A 20,941-nucleotide genomic window follows, 5' to 3' on the forward strand; every position below is an offset into this window, starting at 1 on the left:
GATTAAAAAATAAATACAATAAATCATGCCCCCAGACCGTAATAAGGAATTTTCCTACCATTGGAGCAATTTAAGTTTGAAGTACCTTTACGTTTTTACGAGTCTCAGTCAGCAGGGGGCAGTAAGCACAACTTCAGCTGTACAGGGAATGAGCAGCTGTACAGGCAACAAACCGCATATATTGATGAGGACACGTACTTGCATTCAAACACAGATGGATGAAGCGCAACTCTGAATGCAGAAGTCTCAAGATGTGTTTGTCTAAATTTCAAACTACATTTAACTTGACAGAAATTGGTACTTTAATTCACCAAAGTGGCACTCAACTGAAAGTATAGTCAGGACATTACTGATGTAAAAATCAGTACCATCACTATTTGAAAAAAGTAATTTTTGATAAAATCTAGACAGGCCCCATTTCCAGCAGCCATCACTCCAACACCTTATCCTTGAGTAATCATGCTAAATTACTAATTTGGTACTAGAAAATCACTTGCCATTATATCAAACACAGTTGAAAGCTATTTGGTTCATTGAATGAAGATTAATATTGTCTTTGTGTTTGTTTTTGAGTTGACACAGTATTCAATAGACTTACATGTCTTAAGGTCAAGATTGTCAAAAATGGCAAAAAAGAAACGGCTTTCTCTAGAAACTTGTCAGTCAGTCATTGTTTTGAGGAACGAAGGCTATACAATGCTTGAAGCTGAAGATTTCATTCAAAGGTGTACACTACAGTCTTCAAAGACAAAGGACAACTAGCTCTAACAAGGACAGAAAGAGATGTGGAAGGCCAGATGTACAACTAAACAAGAGGATAAGTAAATCAGAGTCTCTAGTTTGAGAAATAGACACCTCACATGTCCTCAGCTGACAGCTTCAATGAATTCTACCCGCTCAACACCAGTTTCATGTACAACAGTAAAGAGAAGACTCAGGGGTTCAGGCCTTATGGGAAGAATTATAAGGAAAAAGTCACTTTTGAAACAGAAAAACAAAAAGAAAAGGTTAGAGTGGGCAAAGAAACAGACATTGGACAACAGATAGTTGGAAAAGAGTGTTATGGATTTTAACCCCATTGAGCTTTTGTGGGATCAGTTAGACTTTAAGGTGCGTGAGAAGTGCCCAACAAGACAGCCACATCTATGGCAATTGCTACAGGATGCGTGGGGAGAAATGTCACCTGAGAATCTGGACAAACTGACAGCTAGAATGCCAAGGATCTGCAAAGCTGTCATTGCTGCACGTGAACCCTTTGAAGTAGTTTAAGATTAAACAAAATGAAAAAAAATTTCAAATTGTAATAGTAATTTTCATGTTATTAATGTCCTGACTATACATTGTGATCAGTTGAATGCCACTTTAGTGAATAAAAGTACCAATTTCTTTCCATCCAAAAATCTGTACATTATTCCAAACTTTCTTTTTCACACACACCGATCAGCCACAACATTAAAATCCCAGGAGATCAGTAGTTACAGAAATACTCAAACCAGCCCGTCTGGCACCAACAATCATGCCACAGTCCAAATCGTTGAGATCAAATTTTTCCCCCATTCTGATGGTTGATTTGAACATTAACTGATGCTCCTGGCCCGTATCTGCATGATTTTATGCACTGCACTGCTGCCACACGATTGGCTGATTAGATAATCGCATGGATGATTGTTGGTGCCAGATGGGCTGGTTTGAGTATTTCTGTAGCTGCTGATCTCCTGGGATTTTCACACACAACAATCTCTAGAATTTACTCAGAATGGTGCCAAAAACAAAAAACATCCAGTGAGCGGCAGTTCTGTGAACAGAAACGCCTTGTTGATGAGAGAGGTCAACAGAGAATGGCCAGACTGGTTTGAACTGACAAAGTCTACGGTTACTCAGATAATCACTCTGTACAGTTGTGGTGAGAAGAATATCATCTCAGAATAGCATCATTCTGAGATGCGGGTTGGTGCTGTTTTGGCGTCACAAGGGGGACCTACACAATATAAGACAGCTGGTTTTAATGTTGTGGCTGATCGATGTATATATATATATATATATATATATATATATATATATATATATATATATATATATATATATATATACTGGATGGATGGATGGATGGATGGATAGACACTATTATTTAATTTAATTATTTAATCATTATATTTGAAATTGATTTTATTTGGGAGCCTTTCTCTTCAAATATTGATCACATGCAATTAATTATGTTTAATTTGATGAATTAATCAGCATATCATGTAATTTTGACAACCCTAGTAATAATACTAATCATTTTGATTTTAAGGATATATTTTGTACAATAAACTATTTTGATACTGTGTTGGATCACCAAATGTCCAATGTAAAATTTGGGTCCTGAAACAAAACCAGTTGAGAACCACTGTGTGTATGTGTGTGTGTGTGTGTGTGTGGGCATTTTGTGAAACTCACCTTCTCACTCTCCTCTCGGCTCATGGCCAGGGCCAGCTGCAGCTGAAGCTCCTCCTCTCCGCTCGTTTGTGGCCGGGCACGCTCCAGATCAGGGGCCAGATGAGGGGAGGAAGAGGAGGCTGGGAGGAAGAGAAGAGAAAATGCCTGATTATTCCTCTTGGTTTGGATAAGAAAGGACTGGCACCACCACTGAATGTTAAACAAGCACCCAAATCACTGTTGTTCCATGCCTGGGCTGGAATTGCTTTCCTGTGCCTCCTGACTCTGCTGTTGAAACAATGGGGTGTCTGTGTGGGGCAGTATGGGGAGGGGGGGGGGGTCCAGGTTTTATCTGGCAGTGCACCATTTTGGATACAAGGCCAGAGCAGCCAGAGCAGTAAAATGTGATGGACTTATGATATTAGGAGGCAAATTCTCCAGCATGTGTTTGGGTTTATTTTGTCCAGCGTAAATTATTATTTCAGTTTCACTTCATATTTACACTGTTTGCAGTTTTAAAGCATATGGAACACCATTTACCTTACACTTGGAATCAGGGCAGTTTCTAGATATAAGCAGGCGCTTAAGGCCCTCAAGCAACCAGGGGGTCCCGCTAAGCAAGGTTTTATTTTTAATTTTTAAATGTACTAAAAGCTGCAAATAAGACTAATACATCTGTTATGGCTCAATTAGACTGATAAAGGAGGCCCCTTGTGGCTGAGAGGGAAGGGAAGGGAGACTGCAGGGGGCCTCCAAGTAGAATTTTGCTTAGGGTCATCATATGCTCTGAAACGGCTCTGCTTTGAATTATCAACAAGCAAACAATACCATAATATTTTTGTAAATTTAAGTTTTAAGAACATACTATGAATTTTATGAAATTTATTATTTTTTATTTTTTATTTTTTTACATTGATTCAGAAATAATTACTACAATAACACAGTAACAAGCATATTGTTTGTATTTTGTTTGTTACTACTAACTATTGTTTGGCTATTATTATTATTAATATTATTTTATTTTATTTTATTATTATATTATTTTTTTTCTTCTTTTCAGACCATTAGTCAACAAATCCTCATTAACAACAGCCGGTTTAATCATAGTTGTAGGCACGGAGGTGCACCCTACGTTGTCACCAAAGACGAAAAAAAAAAGACTCTAATGCGGATGTGACCACTGTCACGGAGAAACTCACGGAGGCAGGGATATGGACTCAATCGCTGGGTTTATTGAACAGGTGAGTGAAGCAGAGAAGTAAACAACAGGTGAGCCAATCCAAATACAGTGTGATGCAAACAGCAGGTGGGTAATATCCAGGCAGGGAAATAGTGCAATGAACAAATGAATGGTTAACTCACAATAGTCTTATGATCTTTGCAGGAAACGTAAACAACACAGGAGAGTCCAAGCGCTGAGGAATAAACGGAGGGTGAACCAACACCATCTTCTGACGAGGGGAACCATAACAAGGTAAGTATATACATAGGAAGGTCTAGACCAGTGGTTCTCAACCTTTTTGACTCCAAGGCCCCCCACTGTCCAAGACAATATTTGAAGGCCTTCTCGCATGAAACTAGACTATCAGTGTCTGATTAAAATAATTAATCATGGATAATGTTTGATTCTGAAAGAGTCTGTTTATAATTTGTAGGTATACATCTTAAAGTATTTTTTTAGCATTTTAATTAAGTTGAATTATTTTAATATATCTTATTTTTAATTCATTTTAAGTCAACTTGAGGCCCCCTTGGAAGTGTGCTGAGGCCCCCTAGTGGGTTCCGGCCCCCTGGTTGAGATCCACTCATCTAGACAAAACTAGGGGGTCTGTAGTCTCCGGGAAAACACTGACAAGAACAGAAAATGAATGTGTGTGTGAGCTCGGTATAAATGAAGTGCTTGATTAGTCACTGATGATGTGCAGTTGCAAGATATCAAAACTCAGGGGAGAGTGAGCGTTGTGTCGTCAGTGAGGGAGAGAGAGCGGAGTGTGGAGAGAGAGAGGGAGTCCGGTGGAAGGCTCGAGGGATGAATACATGGAAGGCAGAGCCGTGGGAGGCTCGAAGGGTGGAGTCATCAAAGGCTCGAAGGGCGGAGCCATGGGAGGCTCGAGGGGCGGAGCCATGGAAGGCTTGTAGCAAGGAGCCGTGGAAGGCTTGGACGAAGGAGCCGTGGAAGAGAGCACAGGCAGTGCCTCCATGGATGTAAGTGCTAGCATTGACTGGGGAATGGGAGTCCTTTTCCTTCTCCTCTTCCTCCGGACAGCTGGGAGCACTGTTGCGGGAACGGTCGAGGCTACAGGCGTCGGCTCTGGGACGGACGGGGCTACAGGCGTCGGCTCTGGGATGGACGAGGTTACAGGCATCGGCTCTGGCTCGTTTACCGTGGCAGGCGTGGGCGCTGGCTCATTTACCGTGGCAGGCGTGGGCTCTGGCTTGTTTACCGTGGTAGGCGTGGGCTCTGGCTCATTTACCGTGGCAGGCGTTGGCTCTGGCTCGTTTACCGTGGCAGGCATGGGCGTTGGCTCGTTTACCATGGAAGGCATGGGCGCTGGCTCGTTTACTGTGGCAGGCATGGGTGCTGGCTCATTTACCATGGCAGGCATGGGTGCTGGCTTGTTTACTGTGGCAGGCATGGGCGCTGGCAGTGGCCCGGTGTTCCCACCATAACCCACAGTGTAAGGGGAGAATGTGACCTCTAGGGTCGTTGCTGCTGACCGCGGCAGGGAATCAACCACCAGAGCTTGGAGAGGGTTAGCATGTTGGGAGAGGAGTTACCTTGGGGGTCGTGGTGATGGGAGTGACCTCCTCTGTCCAGCGTGTCGATAATGGCGAGGGGTAATGGATGGCCTAACATATTCCAAGAAAGAATGATTCTCCACCTCCGAGAAGAGCTTTACGTCAGTGAAAGTTGAGTCCCATTCCATAAATGGATCTGAGGTAAGAGTCTGATACTGTGGTTGGGGTAACGAGTTGACAGAACTTAGTTGTATATTCCAGGAGAGGAAGATCTTGTTTGAACAGCTCCAGAAATAAACCAGTCAATTCCATGATCCTAATGATTGTGCTCTGTGTCGGTGGAATATTGGAAGCCCCCGCTGAGTCCTTCTTGGCGGTCTGTTCTTCACTCACGGAGGCAGGGACTTGGTTAATTGCATAAAAACTATGGCTTCTGCCAAAAAACTTGGTTACTACAATATTACTATAGTAAAACCATGGTTAATTTTACCCTGATAAAACCTTTCTCTCCCCGAACTTCACCGTGAGGAAACATTTATATAATGTTTTATTTATTATAATAAGTAGTATTAAAGGAAATATTAAAAGCAGAGACAGAAAACAGGATGGGAAAAAGTGGGACAAATGGCAGAATCGAACCCGGGTCTTCAGAACAAAAAAGAAGATCCACACTGTCTTTACACATCATGCACTGTTGCAGCACTTGGGAGTTCAGTTTGTCTTCAATTTCTTGCACTGTGTGGCAGGTGCTATTTACACCTAATGCATATAGTCACTCCGTAAAACATATTGTATGTTAAACATAATATCCAAAGATTGACAGTGACGCCTCCCTTATGAGTCTACCTGGGGCTTACCTGCCGTATTGGGAAACCGAAGGGTGCTTTTGGGCATCTGTGTATTGATGCGATGGGCTCTTGCACAAGCATCAGTATATTTAACACCTTAGGAGTGAGAACTGGTTGAAAACGTGTGCCTTCCACGCTTTTCAATTTTATATTTTCTAATATTCGTTTTGTTTTTTGTTTTTTTATAGTTTTTTATTTTATAATCTGAAGTTTTTTGGTACTGCCTCCCTTGTCTCCTCGGAGAAACGTTGACAGGTCTATAGAAGGTGAAAGGACCAGAAAATTTGCAGTTTTCCAGTTCTGATTACTTGCACTACAGTGCTTCTGAAAGACCATGTCTGGCCTGGAAAGCTTTAGTGGGGAGGTCTGGCCACCTCCACATTACAATTGTCACCCTTAACAACTTCCATTTAGACTCATCATGATAGTCTTACCCTGTAAAAATTGCCCACTAACACCTTAATAAAGTTTTCATGACCTATAACATTGCTGGTTAAAATGAAACCAAACTGTGAAACCAAAGGTGTGATTAAAGTAGACTAATGACAGGAAATGAGTATGTGATATGGTTTATTGTCCATTTTACATTTATTTAATTTGTCTTATGTCATAACATTCCAGGTTTAGCCTAGTAAATTGGGTTTAAAACTGAAGTACGTTACTTTTTCAGTGTTAAAATACTTTCTTCTATCCCAGCATAATATGTAGAGACAACTACTCAATGAGCCATTTATAGTTTAATTCTCTCGAAAACTGTAAACTGTGTCTCTGTGGCATTTTAAAAATTTCTATTTTTGTTTAGAGCGACACGTTTAGACCCTCTGCTTTACGTTAAGACTATCTGCTTGTTCGATCAGTGACAGATAAGGGGCATATTCAGAAAGCTGTTTTGAACAAATATTTTTGAAATTCCATTCGGTGGCGCTAGTGTTGCAAAAATGGCATACTTCAGCTTTCAGCTTGCATGCAATACAAAAATAAGTTCAGTTTTCTTATACATTTATGGACAGCCCAAAATATAAATCTGTGTTCCTGTTTGATTAGGTTTCTTTCCATAAATGTTGATGCTTATACAGTACATCAACCAGTCTCCTCATTAAAAAAAAAAATAAAAAAAAAAAAGTAAAAAAAAAAATTCTTCAATAAAGAATTCTAAGCCATGAATCAATCCAACCAGCTCCAAGATTAATCACAACATTACAACCTTCGATTCAAAGCAAACAAGTGTTTGAAAATTTTGAGGAAAAAAGACAGAAATACAAGTTTGTGTTCTTAAAGTGAATCAGCAACTCATCCCATGAGTGATTCAGGATTATAGGTAGTGCAGTTCTTTACTGGCAATTCTGCAATTTAACACTTTTTCTTTATTTATTAATTTGAATTTTTGAGAATTAATGTAAATGCATGATAAAAGCCCAATGCTGTGGGAATACATTCCCTGGATAGTTATGTCAAAAATACTGGTACTTCGGTAGCAAGTCAGTACTAAAATAAAAAAGATGTAATGATGACTAAATTCAGTCCTGACTGACACACGACTGATTTGAGCACATGGACAATTTTGATTTTGGACAATTAATCAAAATAAAACTGTGACATGTCCTAGTGATTATTAAACCGCAAATGGATGCAAATTAAATAAATATACAGTCTGCATATGCTGCAATGTGAATGTGTGAAGCTGCTCTTCTGCTGAAGACAGACCCATTTTAAGAGCATCACGCACTGTATTTATTGTAGAAGATGACAGAAGAGAGCACACATTCAATGTGATGTGTGCAGTGCCTGCAGACTATATACCTGTATCACAGTATTTTGAGCTTCAGGAATCACACTGGGTCATATAACCAATGTCTTATCCGGAAGTGTGAAACTACCGTCACAAACCTTCATGTCAAAATAAAAGTTTAATTCAAAATAAAAGCTTGACTTATGAAATGTAAGAAATTGTGATAAATATATTACTAGTGTTTAGTAAAATGTATTTGATAATAATAGTAATAATAATAATAAGTATTATTATTATTATGTTTAACATACATGTATATCTCAAAAGCAAGCAGTGCTGTTGTACTGAAAAACACATTTTTATCAATGTTTTAATTTAAAATGTGATGCTCTGTTGTGCAGGACTTGATTTGACCAAATTAAGACCAATGTTGTGTTTTAGATTATGTTGTGAGGATATTTACTAAAGCACTTCATTTGATAAAAAAATAAAAAAAATAAATGCAGTGGTATGTTGAAAAGAAATTGTTCGATTTTCATTTGATTAAGGTTTGTATTCATTTGATTAAACACAATTTTGATGTTGAAACTGAATTAAACTTTAAAACATGGAATTCAGAAATAAAATAAAAAACTTCGAATTTGGGAAAGACAAAATCAAATTTAGAAAAACAAAAACTGATTTTATAGGGTCCTGCATAAAAAACTTGAAGCAGCATTTACTTAACTGAGAAACACTCAAAGGAAACCTGCTATTGTTTTAATGTATTATTTATAATTACATTTAACATTTTAATAAACTAAAGGAGTGTTCAATAGCATATTACCTATTTTTTTCTGTGGTATTGAAATTGAATTGAGAATCGTGAAATGTTAGTGGTATTGGTACTGACTACCGAAATTTTGGTATCGTGACAAGACTATCCCTTGATATATAAATTAAGGTTAAAAAAATAAATAAATAATACAAAATCCAACAGACCAGAACAGATTTTGACAATAAGCAGCATGGATTTATAGTATAATCCTCTCAACCTTTATTTATGTGAGAAAAAAATCAACCAGATATGAATCCAAAAATGATAAGCTCAACACTAGCACACACATGCAACACCCATACCATACCCGTTCACTAGACTGGACTCAGTTGCCTGTATGTGCTTCTGCACACAGACAAAACTATTCCAACAACCTGAACCCTGAACTAATCAACATAAGAAAATATATATTGCAAAAGAGCTTTAATCTCGAGTGAGTAAAGGAAAGAACAAGAATGTAGATGCATATCAGACCCAAGGTTATTTATTTATTTTATTTATTTATCACACATTATACGTTTGCACATGTATGGTGACATTCTTTTTTTTCCACATATCCCAGCTAAGCTGGGGTCAGAGTGTAGGGTCAGCCATGATACAGTGCCCCTGGAGCAGATAGGGTCAAGGGCCTTGCTCAAGGGCCCAACAGTGGCATCTTGGCAGTGCTGGGGCTTGAACCCCCAACCTTCTGATCAGTAACCGAGAGCCTTACCTGCTGAGCCACCACTGCCCCAGTGAACGTGCATCATGTGACCAGTGACAGCGAACATTCAAGACGATCTTGATAAGCGTGAACATATGAAACAGAGTGCAACCATCAGGTCCAGGAAACAAACAAAAAAAATCCCCATTCATTTTCTCTATCAAGAAATTGATTTTAATAAATAGGCCACCACTGATCTTCCTGAACACTGAACACTGAGGTTGTTAAGTGATGATATATGCTTCTGTAAAAGTCCATGTGATTTCAACTTCATTTATTAAAAATCTAATTTAATAGCTGAATTTCCAGTGAAAAAGTACTATACCTGTAATCCTGACGAGAGATCCACAAATCAGAGAAGTCCCTGTTAAAATCGAAACAGGGATCACAGCAAAAGAGCTCAGCAGTGACTGCCCACTCCCATAAAGCTTTTGAAGCAATCAAGTCTGTCTTTTTAGACTCTTAAACAACTTACAGTATATATTTGAATATTCTGCAATAAGCTTCAAATATATGATATTTTACACTTATTATCAATTAATTATAGTCAATTGTTCTACATTACCCATAATTTTCATTGGACCTGATTCGATTATGTCACTCACAATACAACATGGTATAAGTAGTTCCCTTATATATGAATCTAAGTACACAGTCTTGTTCCTTTTTCTATGCTCTGAATTTCAAATAATTTTAGCTTCTAATTAAAGTTTGTAATGTTGTCACCTCAGAGCTGGTTGGTTTTGGATCAAGGCTTTTAACTTATAACTTTATTGAAGAATTTTTTTGAAATGCCTATGGAGAAAATGAATGGAAAAATACTTCTGAAAAAGTGGGTGGTCACTGTTGCCCACTATTGTTGCGCTAAGACCTACAAATCTGAGGCAATTGCCATGAAACACCAAAACCTGATGTTTTTACCACTTCATAATTAAATGGCGGGTCTTTTCCTGTAGACTTACCAAACCTGACCAACTCCTTTGTAGTTTCCATATTCCTTCAGTTCATTATTGATGAGTTTCTTAGATTTACAGTCTACATTCAAGCCAATAGTTTTAGCTTATGAAATTCAGGATAAGACCTACTCATTTTGAAGACAATGGACATGAAGCACCAAAACCTGATGTTTTTAACATCTCAAAATTAACTTTTTTGTAAACTCTTTTCTGGATTCATCCACACCCACATCATGAGGTTTTTCCCATGAGAAATCATGTGTAGATATCGCACTCTCACAAAAATGAGGAAGTGAAACTTCCAGAAGAATGGGGAATGTTTACTATGAGCTAGAACTGTGTTATGCCTTTCAGTTTTGTGTGTACACATTTTTCACGGTTGGCATAGATTACTCATTGCCTTTTAAATTCAACAGCTGATGATTATAAAGTCAACTCCCAATCAATTGTAAAAGAAAGTGCCTACCCTGCTGAAAAGACCACCATAGTTGGCCAACAGGATATGCTGTGTTTTGGATGCTGGTCCTAAGGCATCTTGACTGGTTTAATCAGTAAGACTACCTTGGTCAACCAGCTTCACCAGAAAGATCCTCCTGGTTGTCCAGCTTCATATGAATAGCACCAGCTCTAACCAGCCTGAACCAACCTTGACCAGTATGGAAATTCTTCATAGTCTAAGGGGCCATTCACACGAACACATTTTTGTGTCTGTTTTATGGAGATCTTTGACCGTTGCACCACATCTTGCTGTTGTATCAGCATCTCACAAAGGACACTGTTATCAAGTTAATAAGAACTTCAATGTTTATGAAAGAATGTGTTCAGTCTGAACAGCTCCTAACATGGTCTTTTCAGCAGGGTACACAGTGTTTTTGATGGTACCCACATTGCCCAGTCATTCACAAATAGTAAGATTAGTCACACTCACAGTTAAATGAAGATGGTGAGCCCCTTGATCTGCCATACTCTTCCCCATACAGTGCTGCCATGCTGGGCTGACTGGTGCGGCGTCCTGGATAGGGAGGTGGTAAAGATCCATAGCCCGTTGCACTGCTGGTTCCCACCACGCGCTCACGGGTCTTATGTGCCTGGGATCTCTCTTGCTTGAGCCGCTCATCATCCCTGAGCAGAGACACCAGTTGCTTGGACTTTTCCCGCACGTTCATGCCCTGGTCCTGACCGTCCCGGTCAATGTACTGGAAGTCACGCAGAGTCTGGATGGCGTAAATGTTCTCCTTGCACTGCTGGGCCACTCGCTCTGATCCCGTCTTGATCAAATAATCCAGTAGAGTGAGGGCCTTATACACATGCCGCCAGTTCTTGCCGTGATCATTAAGTCTCTTCCAGATTATTCCCATGACCTCGGTTAAAGACACCACATTGAAGGTTAGGTCTGCTATTTCCATCATGAGCGAGGTTGGAGGACCCCATGAGTCATTGGAGGTCGCCTCCCTGACCTTGATCTCTGCATCTGTGTAGTTGTTCACAATGTTCTTCACCTGGCGGCGTAATGATGAGGTCGTCATTGTGACTTTGGATGTGGGATGATGAAGATAGGGTGCCCTTCAGTTAATGATAAAAGGGGTTTGGTGATTTTAGACCGTTGGGCTCTACAATCAGGATCTGGACAAGGAGAGGCAGAAACAAAATGTTATACCAGCAACACACTCCTTTAAAAACACAATGGCACATTAACTACACTCAATAGTTTGGACACCTATGATTGAATTTAGGTTTCTTATGATCTTAAATTGATCTAAAGACTTGTGTTTAAATGCTTGGAATTAGTTATGTAGACAAACATAAACTCTACCAACTTATGAATTAAATGTAAAATTTTAACTAAAGAATAAATCTATCTATCTATCTATCTTCTGTCTATCTATCTATCTATCTATCTGTCTGTCTGTCTGTCTGTCTGTCTGTCTGTCTTTCTGTCTGTCTGTCTATCCATCCATCCATCCATCTATCTATCTAGCATTATTATTATTGTCCAATTACTGTCCTTAAAGTAATATTCCATGTTCAATACAATTCAATTTAAATTTATTTATAAAGCACAATTAAAACAACAAGAGTTGACCAATGTGCTGTACAGCAGCCGATTAACGAAAAGAGAAACACAAAATAAAATTAAATAAAAACATATTTAAAAGACACAAATACAAAACACAACTTCTAAGGTTGGAGAAAAGGTATGTTTTCAACTTGGTTGTAAAATAATGTACAGTATTTTTGTAGCAATTCTAATGTAAATAGGTACACTGTTCCACAGTTTCGGGGCAGCTACCGCAAAAGCACGGACACCCCTCAGCTTTAGTTTAGACCTAGGAACTGTCAGTAGCCTCTGATCTGAAGATCTAAGAGATCTCATAGAATTGTGTGTATGTAAAAGGTTGGCAAGGTAAGAGGGCGCCGATCCATTAAGGGATTTAAAAACAAATAATTATAATTTATTTATTTTTTTAATGGATTTATGGAAAGAAGCCAAATAGCCAAGATTAAGATTGGGGGGACCAGAAATATCAGACAGCCCAAATATAATTATTTCAGTTTTGCCATCATTAAGATTTAATAATCCATGTCAATCCATGACAAGTTCAGCTCAATCTACAGCATTTGTGGTATAATGTTGATTACCACAAAAAAAAATAAAAAAAATAAAAAATAAAAAAATGTAGACTTGTCCCTCCTTTTCTTTAAAAAAGCTAAAATCTGGGTTACAGTGAGGCACTTAAAATGGAAGTCAATGGGGCCAATCCGTAAATGTTAAAATACACACTGTTCTAAAAGTAAAGCCACAAGACATAAACAATATGTGTGTTAACACGATTTTAGTGTGATAAAATTGCTAACCAACCTTTTCTGTATGAAGTTATAGCCAATTTTAAAACTTTGTTGCCATGATGACATAATGCCATGAACCCTGTTATCCCAGGATAGTAGGCAGCAGCAAAAACAACAATATAAACAAACTTTACAGCTCAAATAATACACAAGCTTAATGTAAGTGCTTATATTATATTAAAAGCTTCACATTTCTGCCTTTAAACCCTCCAAAAATTGGCCCCATTCACTTCCATTTTAAGTGACTCACTGTAACCTCGATTAAAAAAAAAACAAAAACAAAAACGAGTCGAAATAATTTTTTTGTGGTACTCAATATTATGCCACAAATGCTGTCGATTGAGCTGAACTTGTATTGAACCCAGAATAATCCTTTAAATAATGTTTTGACTGAAAGACATTTGAAGAGCAACAAATCTTTAGAGTAAATTTCGCAACATGAATCAGTGTTACGGCTTACAGATCCTCTAGGATTATGCAGACTGCCTATCTAGACTTAAAATTAGAAAGAGAAAAACATGTCTGTAAACCCCTAGTACAAACTACAACCAAATCTAAGTTAACCAACTGCTATTAGAACATCCTTTTGGTCACTGACACAACTAACCAAATACACACCTATCGACAACCAGCTTATACAAACAATACATTCCAGTTCAACCAACTGTGCAGCAGGGGTTGCTACATTCCTCGTTCAAATTAACCATTGGCTCCAACAAACAGCTAAGCAGGAAAATGACATACTACCACTCAAAAACTAATTTTAAGGTCACACAATTTTTCTCTTGTGAATAAATCTTATATCAGCTTACCATTTCAAGTCTAAAAGAATCATGAAACATAATTGATTATTATTAAACAGATCCTGTTGGCATAATGAAATTATGCCAATGTGCCATATGTGTGCTTTCATTTGCAGTCTCTATCACATAAATAATGTTGATGCCTTGTTGTTGTGTGAACACACAATATCAGCTGTTTTGGCAATTTATAAGAAATGTGTCTGCTTAAAAATACATGAGCTTTTTTCCATATAATTTAATAGCACACTGTTAGAGATTACAGTCTCCAACAGATTACATTACTCTGAGTGCTCCATCTGAACATGGGACTGAACAGAATGTCTTTCTCTGACTATAAAAAGGAAATCTATTACTTATTGATAACATAGATGACACAGCTTCAGCTGCACTGTACTGGAGAGAGGGACAAGCCTTCTTGACAGGATAAGAAAAGCCCAAATGATAGAAAAGGAAAGTTTGTCAAGACCAGCTTTGAAATTGGCTTGCCTGAAAGTTTAAAAAGGCTCGAGGTTGGAATAGTTTACATTGAATGCCTTAAGATTTATACAGAATTAAAAGTTGGATAAGATGGATGAATAGATGGATGGATAACTGGATGGATGAACTGATGGACGGAAGGATTTGAAGTCTGATCAGTCAAGTAACCATAAATCTGATCAGTCAGAAAAAAAAATAACATCATACAAAGGCAGAACAGCCTAAAGAATTCTGCCGAGTTTAGTGGAAATAGCTTGAAGGCTCTAGGTCTAGGAGAAATTACTGTCATTTTCAGTGGAAGTCTAAGGTATTTAGGGATTTTTAAATGTACACTATGGATAAACCCTAAGTATGATACGTTTGAAAAGATACAGTAACCAAGTCAGAACGTGCTGAAGGTCTATGCCAAGTTTTTGTGCTTAAAGCTTAAAACTATAAAAGTTACAGTCAGATATTTTGGTCTAAGGTTAGAGATTTTGACTAGACCCTAACCTAAGTTTGTGCAATGACAGTACATTGGCTTTGTCCAACAAGCCAACATAGTTATTCATTTTACCTAGACTGGAAATAATAATTTTTCCACTGGAAATATGACTGTTTGTTGAAACTTGAAGTTTTTGCAAAATGCCTGTATATTGTTTCTTTTATTTTTTTATAAATATACAGTATAGCAAGAGTATTTTCTATGACTTTGCTAACTTCATACAAGATCACATCCAGCACACAAAAAAAAATAAATAAATAAATAAATAAAATTACAACCTCACATCAAAGTCCTATGCTACACCAATGAGGAAACTGATTTCACACTGCACAGACCATGACCTTGATGTGGTGACATTCCTATCTCTCTAAACTGGGTTTAGGCAACAATCAATGACACCAGTTTGCTTAACATCACATTTCTGATGTGAGTCTGTTGATTCACACTGATTAGCAAAGAGGGTGGAATTTCAGCAACAGCCACAACTGCTGGGACCTGCACAGTACACAATTATTTTCCCCATGAATTTCTCTCACTCTTTAAAAACAATACAAAAATAGGTCTAAATTCGTGATCGACTGATATGGATCCCCCCCCTCCCCCACCCAACCGATACCAATATATAGAGAGCAAGGTGGCTGATTGCTCATATATAATCCAATTTACATTACATTTTACATTTATTCATTTGGCAGACGCTTTTATCCAAAGCGACTTACAAGAGAGGAAAACATAGGCGAATCATCTTAGGAGACAGTGGTATGAAAAGTGCTGTATTACAAAGTATCACTAGCATCATAATAGTATTCAAAACAGAATAAAGTGCAACAGAATTTTTTTGTTTGTTTGTTTGTTTTTTTAATGACTGGTTTAATATTTAATATTAGCAAATGAGCAGTGCTGGGTAGTATGGGATTCCTTGTAATCTGGATTACGTAATCAGAAAGCATAAATGAAGTACTTGTAATTATCTTAAATTATATTTTAAAATACTCATAGTTAGATTATGGTTACTTTTTATGGATTACATTATTTACTTATTATTACATTGAATTAAAAAAATTCAAAGAACTGATACTAGTTACCAGCCAGACACTGAAGATAAAGCGGTAATCCACACATACATGCAGACATGATTGCATTAGTCAGTAAAGTTATATTGCTAAATTGCTTTTGAACTCGCCTTCAAACATTAACATACATTAATGCGCTTTTGCAACAACTTTTGAGACTTTTTTTTTTCCGGCCTTGATTTACAAATATATATATTCTGATCTGTTACCACACATGGATGGCGTTTGTAATGCCAAAATTGCCAGAGTAAGAATTTTTTTTAAGTGATTTTTTTATTTTACTCAGAAAGAAATAGTGAGTAAAACACATACACACACACACACAAAACATATAAATTCACATATTTTGATCCATTCAGTTTTCTCTTATGCATTTAAGAAACATTATGTCAAAATGGCACAAGCAAATAAACAAGAATTAGGGAAGAAGGAATCCAAAAGTATTAGATTAGATTAGATTAAAAATACAATACTAGCGATTACGTTACTGACTACAATATTAAACGTAATTTGTAACAAGTACCAGATTACAATTCAGAAGTAGCCAAATCTACCCAGCACTGCAAATATGACTTAAAAAATGCTGAAAATAAATCAACACTTATTTTAAACAATAACAATGTTTACTTTCATTAATAATAACAATTCTTTCTTACTGTAAGCAAAATTGATATTATAACTGAAATATACCCAAATTAATTGGAATTGAAAGCGAAATTGAATCATGAAATCAGGATGACATGTGTATCGCAATACGTATCATATGGTGAGGTGGATGGCCATACCCAGCCCTAAATTATACAAGAAAACCGAAAGTGTGAAATGAATAAAGTGAAACCCTATATAAATATTTGAAGAACAGATGTATTGCAACTTTTAGCTCTATTATAGCTCTCTGTGACTTAACAATATAATGATGCATATCAGCGGTATTTATATTGAATCAAACATGCAAATATATATATATATATATATATATCAGTATATAATCAGATTTTAACTAAATGTTTCAGCAGCGATTATAGAATTATAGAAACTTCTCTGCTCTTTCATCCATTAGTTTACTTTGTTGACTTCACAAAATGCAGGACCAGACATCCCTCAATTCAAAGTGCTCTGATAGTTTTTAATATACCATTTTAAATCAGTAGGCTAATATGTCAAATCAAGACCCTTTACGGGACCGGACTAAACCCACTTTCTCCAGCGGTCGTCTCCTCATAATGCTGTATTGCGGCAAAAGAGGTTCATGAAAGCCATCACTCGGTTGCGTGACTCAGCTGAAATAATGGAGTCATATTTGGAAATCTTAGATTACCAAATTCGTCGCCATCTGAACGTCCTTTGTGTCCTTACCTCTCACTTCTTGACGTAAAAGTCCCAACTTTGAGATCCCATCGGCCGCTGTGCTCCCCTCCACATCATCGCCGCGTGATTATGTTGATAGTTTTGAATTCTGCTCCAGATAATCTAGGCGTTCACTTAAGCGCTTCAAAGTTTCTCCTGTGTGATGTTTGATGTTCCGTTTTGTATAAGCCTATCCGGTTAGGAATTATTGGTTCATATTCCAAAAGGGTCCCGGACACCAGACTTGCTAATAACAGATCCCCCCCCCCTCCCCCCTCGTTAAAGAGCAGTCAAGTGAACCGAGAGAAAGAGACTGGTGGAGGCAGGACTGTTGCCTGCAGAGTCAGCCCTTAACCCGTTGTGCTCCGAAACGGCATCCGATCCTGTCCGTCGCAGATCAGATTTGAAATGGAAATTATTTATGCCCTGAATGTCCTGATTTATCAATCTTGATGGTCACAAAATAGAACAGCAGGTACATGAGATGTCTGATGTGCTCTTTTGAAAATGTCAGGACAGCTCTCAAGTGCCAATAAAAGTGGGGATGGGGAGGTGTTAAATTCCTCATGACTCACAAATGATCCACTAAATCATAGTCCTTAGTTACGCATTGTTTCGTGGAGGAGGATAATCAGCAGTGTTGGGTGTAATCTGATTACAAAATTATAAATTACAGTAATCTAATACATTTTTAGTAAAAAAAATAAAATAAAAAAGTAGTCTAATACATAACATTTTAAGTTATTGTTGTAAGATACTGTACTTTTAAGTAGCTGCATTACTTAGATTCCACATATTTCTAAAATAATACAGATTTAAAGAGAGTATTACGAAAACTATAACAAGCCCCCTACAAGTCATTATAAGGTAGAAACGAGTGAATGACTCACGTGTGACAATAAACAAGACCAAGATTTACGAACAAATTATTTTGATTTTGTTACGCAAACTTCTGTGAAAAGTGTTTTAGAAAATAACTTAAAAGTAAAGTAATAGTATTGTGATTACTTTTTTTCCAGGGCCGTTTCTGAGCATATGGGGGCCCTAAGCGAAATCCTATTTGGAGATCCAAAATGAATGGCTATAAATAACAATAAATAACATTATACAACAGGACACAACTGCAAAACGTTATCTAACTAATTGTTGCAATTTAATGCATGACAACGAACAAACACTATCTAGTTACATAAATTTCTTACCAGTGGTCTGGCTGCATTTCTCCCTCTTCCTTTTTCTTTTTTTACAGCTCCCGAATTGTAGGTGCACTTCATGATATATGAAAATCAATTTGAGAGTGCGCGTACCTGTCACATCTAGCCAAAACTCTCTCCTTGCAGTTACATTCTCCCTTCCCTCTCGGACCACAAGGGGGCCCCTCAACTGTCTAATTGAGCCATAACAGCTGCCTGAGTCTTTCTTACAGCTTTTAATATATTTAATATATTTTTAAAATGACCTTGCTTTGCGGGTCACCTGGTTGCTCATTACAAGCAGTACATGCACTCTTGCGAGTGTTTCTAAGTTAACATCTTCACCGTGTTTTCAACGCACAAGCGGAGGAGTCCAGCTTCAGATCCTGGCACAATTGCATTAGTGAGTGAGCATGTGAGTCCTGTGTGCAAACCTACTATATCGTTACATGTAAGCTCATAAAATCATATGGAAATTATTTTGATTCCTTTTATGCATCCAAAATGGAGTTTTCCTTAGTGCACAAAAACAGCAGATAGGTTAAAGAAATATTCCGGGTTCAATACAAGAAAAGCTTAGTTGACAGCATTTGTAGCACAATATTGATTACCACAAAAATGTATTTAAAAAATTGTAAAATCTGGGTTACAGTGAGGCACGAACAATGGAAGTGAATGGGGCCAATCTGTAAACATTAAAATACTCACTGTTTCAAAAGTATAGCAACAAGACATAAACAATATGCATATTAACATGATTTTAGTGTGACTAAAGGATATCGCTTACTAACCTTTTCTGTGTAAAGTTATAGCCAATTTTACAATTTTGTTGCCATAGCGATGTAATTTCAACAAACCCTAAAATCCTAAAATGACTGTATAAATGACGATTTAAACAACTTTACAGCTCAAATAATACATGAGTTTTAACAGAAGAATTAAAGTAAGTGCTTTTATAAAATTATAAGCTTCACATTTCTGTGTTTAAACCCTCTAAAAATTGGCCCCATTTACTTCCATTGAAAGTGCCTCACTGTAACCTCGATTTCTGGAGGGGGGACTAGTCGAAAATGTTTTTGTGGTAATCAACATTATGCCATGAATGCTGTTGATTGAGTTTAACTTGTATTGAACCTGGAACATTCCTTTAACACGTTTACTTTGAGTGTTGTGAAATTAAGCCAAATGAATTGTTTTAATTATTTTTATCCTGAAATACAGTATATAATACAGGGTTTTTACACATTTAATGCCAATGTAAAGTTCATCAGTATTATTTATTTCCTCTTTTTGGTTCGTTTTAGATCAACCTGGACATGGCAAACACATTTTAACCTGCTGAAGAGTACATTCATTTACATTAATTCATTTAAACTTGTTGCTGCAGTAAGGCTTACATGTTTTTGCATAGGTGTATGTATGTCATGAAGAGACATTAAAATAAAGAGAAAGACAGCAGATAGATATAGTGTTATTTTTCAGTAAGAGTAGCAAGAAGACTGTGAGGCACAGGTCAATGACAGGCAGGTTGATCTAGAGACGGTAAACAACATATCACACAACTTCATTATACTTCTCTGTCAGTGTACTAACTAACTAACCCACTCTGATGAAGTAGAGATGTTTACATGCAGCTTCATAATAAGTAAATAGGACTGATTCACAGGGCTCCTCATTAAAACCCTTTTATAAAAGTAAAAAAAAAAAAAAAATCATATAAATCTTTTTCAATCTGATTAACTGACAATTTTTTTTATGTGGAATAGGGGAAAAAGAGAAAAAGAGTTCAACCAAATGGCTTATCAATGAACTCTTTCCATGCATCTTTTTTCTATACAATGAAAATGACCGATGACAGAGGCTTACATTCTGCCTAACATCTCCTTTTGTGTTCCACGGAAGTCATATGGATTAGGAACAACATGAGGGTGAGAGTAAATGTTCATTTCTGGGTAAACCATTCCTTTAATAACAAACAAATACAATTTATTAAATATTATTGTGTTGTGGGCACTTAAAATAGCCCCTTTTTTTCTGTGCCACCCCACAGTGATTGCTTGCACCTGCCTGGCCACCCCGTATAAAAATCCTGGCTCTGCCACAGCAGCTGATCTGCATGTTAATACAATGCAGTAGAGAAGGATATAAAACAAGAGACAGAGCATACTGATTCCTATTCAAAGCTTTGCTGTGACAAGTGTTTGGCCAAGCAAGATTTTCTGGAAAGACCAGCTCTGCCCTTGACGAGCTGATACACACGTTCTTCTGGTGGGTAAACAAAGAAAGGTCGCAGATGAACTCTCAACAGCTGCTAAAGGGAAACTGATGTCATGTTTTGATTGTACCTCTCAAAATTCTACTGAGAAAAACAGAGTTTAAACAAAATTGCTCAACTCAACTATTCTGTCCACTTTTTGCACTTTCCACGAATGGGCACGTGTTGATGTCCCATTCGTTTTTTTCTAAAGCATTAGAGGCACAAATGTGAGGCCACAGTTTTGTAGTGC

General features: G+C 37.3%; 1 protein-coding gene across 3 annotated transcripts in view; it reads right to left on the reverse strand.

Moving 5' to 3' along the window:
• LOC127449787 (epsin-3-like) overlaps window positions 1-17,528 on the reverse strand; it is a 37,149-nt gene extending 19,621 nt beyond the window's left edge. For 2 of the 3 annotated variants that reach the window (XM_051713338.1, XM_051713335.1), the window contains exons 1-3: window positions 17,251-17,528; window positions 11,139-11,833; window positions 2,440-2,558 (exon numbers count right to left, since the gene is read on the reverse strand). In XM_051713338.1, the coding sequence (XP_051569298.1) occupies window positions 2,440-2,558; window positions 11,139-11,736 (717 nt within the window). In that variant the 5' untranslated portion in view covers window positions 11,737-11,833; window positions 17,251-17,528. The remainder of the gene's footprint in view (window positions 1-2,439; window positions 2,559-11,138; window positions 11,834-17,250) is intronic. The other variant, XM_051713337.1, reaches the window with a different exon arrangement.
• Between the last annotated feature and the right edge of the window lie 3,413 nt (window positions 17,529-20,941).

Source organism: Myxocyprinus asiaticus, chromosome 13 (assembly GCF_019703515.2).
Source record: "Myxocyprinus asiaticus isolate MX2 ecotype Aquarium Trade chromosome 13, UBuf_Myxa_2, whole genome shotgun sequence".
In the NCBI taxonomy this organism is placed as follows: Eukaryota; Metazoa; Chordata; class Actinopteri; order Cypriniformes; family Catostomidae; genus Myxocyprinus; species Myxocyprinus asiaticus.